This window comes from Octopus bimaculoides, chromosome 6 (assembly GCF_001194135.2).
Source record: "Octopus bimaculoides isolate UCB-OBI-ISO-001 chromosome 6, ASM119413v2, whole genome shotgun sequence".
Lineage (NCBI taxonomy): Eukaryota > Metazoa > Mollusca > Cephalopoda > Octopoda > Octopodidae > Octopus > Octopus bimaculoides.
The window spans coordinates 3,298,559-3,302,624 of record NC_068986.1 but is presented as its reverse complement, the minus strand read 5'-3'; the positions used below and the strand labels follow the sequence as shown (position 1 = coordinate 3,302,624).

At 34.9% G+C, this 4,066-nt stretch overlaps 1 protein-coding gene across 5 annotated transcripts in view; it reads left to right on the top strand.

Annotated features, from left to right (window-relative positions):
• LOC106881964 (failed axon connections homolog) overlaps window positions 1-4,066 on the top strand; it is a 17,197-nt gene that overhangs the window by 12,120 nt on the left and 1,011 nt on the right. For all 5 annotated transcript variants that reach the window (XM_014932505.2, XM_014932512.2, XM_014932519.2 and 2 more), the window contains 2 exons: window positions 801-994; window positions 2,380-2,496. In XM_014932505.2, the coding sequence (XP_014787991.1) occupies window positions 801-994; window positions 2,380-2,496 (311 nt within the window). The remainder of the gene's footprint in view (window positions 1-800; window positions 995-2,379; window positions 2,497-4,066) is intronic.

Here is a 4,066-nt window from a genome sequence, read left to right as displayed (position 1 = left end):
GGCACATAAAAGACACCATTTCGAGCGTGGCCGTTTTCGTGCAGGTGACACGTAAAAGCACCCACTACACTCTCTGAGTGGTTGGCGTTAGGAAGGGCATCCAGCTGTAGAAACTCTGCCAAATCGGACTGGAGCCTGGTGTTGCCATCCGGTTTCACCAGTCCTCAGTCAAATCGTCCAACCCATGCTAGCATGGAAAGCGGACGTTAAACGATGATGATGATATTATGTATATTATCACTAATTTAACTCTTTGGTTTAATCTGCAGATGGTATCCTTATCCCAGTCGTTATTTTTAACTGCTTTTATTTCAATTTATTTTGAAAGATTTAGCAAAATAACTGTATCACTATTAATCTTCGGTTTGAAGTGGCAAACTGGCAGAATCGGTTGCATGTTGGGCAAAATGCTTAGTGATATTTCATCTGTCTTTGTGTTCTGAGTTCAAATTCCGTCAAGATCGGTTTTGCTTTTCATCCTTTTGGGGGTAACAGTTGAGTATTTGGGTCGATGAAATCAACTTAACCCCTCCCCTCAAAATTTCTGGTCTTGTACATATAATAGAAAGGATTATTAACCTTGGGCTTGGAACATAAATTAACAAAGGATTTTGATGGAAGGTTTTAAATTAGACCCCCGTTAAAACTGGGAGTTTGTATCCTAGAACTAGCAGAGGTTCCAGAGGCTTGGTATCGAAAGGGTTAAATATGCTTGCCTTAAATCGTGACCAAAGTTAAAATACTTAACTACGTTTCTTTTATTAGTCATGATGCTTGATCTTTCAAATTTTATTCCGTAGGGGTCTTGCACGTTTACGATGGGTCTATGGAAACTCCCATACCAGAAAAATTATCCCTATGCTCGCATTCCAGTATTGGTTGATAAAGAGAAGAGTTCAACATTCTACATATTGCCAAGGGATTGGTCGACATACTCTTGCAGAAGTCAATCAAATTGTGTTGGATGATTTAAAGGCTCTCTCTGATTTTCTTGGTAAGTAACCATGACCATCATCATCATGATCATCATCCACAGCAGCATCTTAACCATCATCATTATCATCAATATAATTCTCATCATTAAGGTGGTGGAATTGGCAGAACTGTTAGCATGCTGGGCAAAATGCTTTTTGTCATTTCGTCCCTTTTCACATTCTGAGTTCAAATTCCACAGTGTAATATAGCCCAGTGGATTGAGATCTGAGAAATTAGGAGGCCAAATGTTAGGGGTTATGTGATCATGAAAATTTTCACCCATCCTTCCCTGTGTTACTAGAGCCATGTGTGATAGTGCAGAATCTTACTGAAACATATATGGTCCTCCATTGCATACACTGTCTATCCCGGGTTTAACAAGAATCTTGCACACAAAATACACATACGAAATCTGAATTTATTTCGTCTGAAACATATATACACACATGTACATATGTGTATATATGTTTATATCGGATAGCTAATTATTTCTCTTCTCTGCTCCCATAATTTAATAAACAGTTTATTGTTTTTTATGCATCATCACCATTTTTCATATTTTGCATGGGTATGTCTATATTATCATTATTTATATTAATTTATGACTAACTATATTTTTTCATAACTGCATCTATACATATATATGTTTGTGTGTGTGTGTGTGTGTGTAAATATATATATATTTATTTATGTTTATGTAAATTTAATTAGAGGTTAAAATAGCCTCATTAAGAGATAAAAATATCCAATGAATTACTGGTTCATTGTCTATTATTTTTTGATGAATAGTGATATTCATAAAATAATAGGTCTTGATTTATAAATATTCAAATTAAAATTCAGAAAATGGAGATGTAGCATTTATATAATTTATTGACTTCACAAGTCCAACATATTCTCTTATGGCTGTTTCAGTTTTTGCCCAAGATTAAATTCAAATAACCAAATCATTGTATTGGGAAAAATCAGAAAATCTATACCCATTACCGAAGCAATGTGATGAAAATTGTTGGAGGAAAAGAGAAAGAATACAAACAAAAATGAGTGAATGTGTTCATAGGTTCCTATAATATGACTTTTCCAAAATATAACATTTAATTTATTTTTCATCAGAAATTAACATAAAATTTTTTACTCTTTATTATTCTATTTTATTCCTTATAAACTGTGAATTTCCCCGTCCAGGAATTTCGTAGATACTCACCTTGTCTCTAATGACAGAATACCCAGTGTACAGACATGCTAGCCTATCACTTGGGATATCCTAGAAACAGCTGTAAGACTTCAAATTCACCTTAACCAAATTAAATTATTATAAATGACTTGAGATACTCATCCTGCTTTCGCTTTTGTTGACCTTTTCCTCTAATTTATATATATATGTGTTGTGTGTTATTTTAACAGGTAAAAAGAAATTCTTGATGGGAGATGAACCCTGTGAGACTGATTGTGCCATTTTGGGGATGATAGCTTATTCAAGGCAGATGCCAGAAAACTGCATTTTAAAAGAAGTTATTGATGGTTAGTATAGCTACTTGTATATCTTTGTTTACAATTACTTGTATTTCCCAATGAACATTAGATGTGTAGTGGAATGATTAAACAAAAGTGGTCATATGAGAATTAACCGTTGTTAAATCCTGTGTTATTTAAGTTCATCTTGTATCTTGCACTTGTTTATGTCAATTGACTGTGTTCATGCTGGGACATTGATTTGAGGGGTTTTAGTTGAAGAAATCGACCCCAGTACTTATTGGGGTTTTTTTTTTTTTTTTTTTTTTTAGTCTGCTACTTATTCTCTTGGTCACTTTATATAAAGGGTAAAGGTCTCCTCAGTCATGAATGACCATGGGGTTGCACCTAGAAAGTTCCCCTCCAAAGCACAAGTCCAGGCAAGGTTGCTTATGGAAGACCAGCAGTCACCCATGCATACCAGCCTCCCCTCTCCATGCTGCCAATGTTATCCAAGGCAAAGGCCAAAACCGATACAGCTTTGCACCAGTGACTTCACAACTCATTTCTACAGCTGAGTTAACTAGAGCAACGTGAAATAAAGTGTCTTGCTCAAGAATGCAACACACGGCCTGGTCCAGGAATCAAACTCACTACTTCATGATTGTGAGCCCAAAGCTCTAACCACTGAGCCATGTGCCTTCACTAACTTATATATATATATGTGTGTGTTCCCACGTGACCAGTGTTCGGCCAAGCCTGACCTTTCATTCTTGGGCGGCTGTTGTGCATGCGACATCGTTATTTCTCCCTGTGCCTGTGAAATCTTATATCCCTGCTGTAAGGCATTATTTTCATATACGCCAGCTTAATTTAATTTGTCCTTACTCGAAAGACATCTGTTGTTATGTCCTGTTATTATTTTTATTGTATTTGTATAACATTGTTCGTTTTTTTTCCATCCTTGTTTTTGTATACATTTGCTGCTTTCTTCTAAGGAATCTAATGCTCTTAGCGTAATTTTTCCTTGGGGCTGGCCAGATTGGAGCAATATTGAGAATAACCAGCCAAAATTGCAAGGATAATCTGGATCTCGACTGAAGAAAGAAAACTACGAATGACCTGTCCGTGTCCTCTTTGTATCGTCTATGTGGATGTTTTGTCCCTTTCTTGTATCACCTAACTGTCTGAATATTTTGTGTTCTTGTCCCATTCTGTATCATTTTTATATATATATATACATACAATAATAATTAAGGGCATATGCTGAGAGGAAATCACTAAATCATTGAACCTGATTAAATATCATTACTATTATTATTACACATGTGTTGAAAAGCAAGGGAGTAAGCTAATGGAAATTCATGACTCGATTTTATGAATTTCCGTTAGTTTGCTCCCTTGGTTTTGACACCTGTAATGATAATAGTAATGATATTTAATGTGGTTCAACGATTTAGTGTCTCCTCTCAGCATATAGGCAAGAATTTTTTCCATGCCCTTAATTATAATTGTATTTATGATTTCACTTTAATAAGTCTATTTTTTTATATGCTGGCCACTGATAAAATTTTCAACAATTCCTTTATATATATATATGTATATGTATGTATATATATATATATATATATATATATAT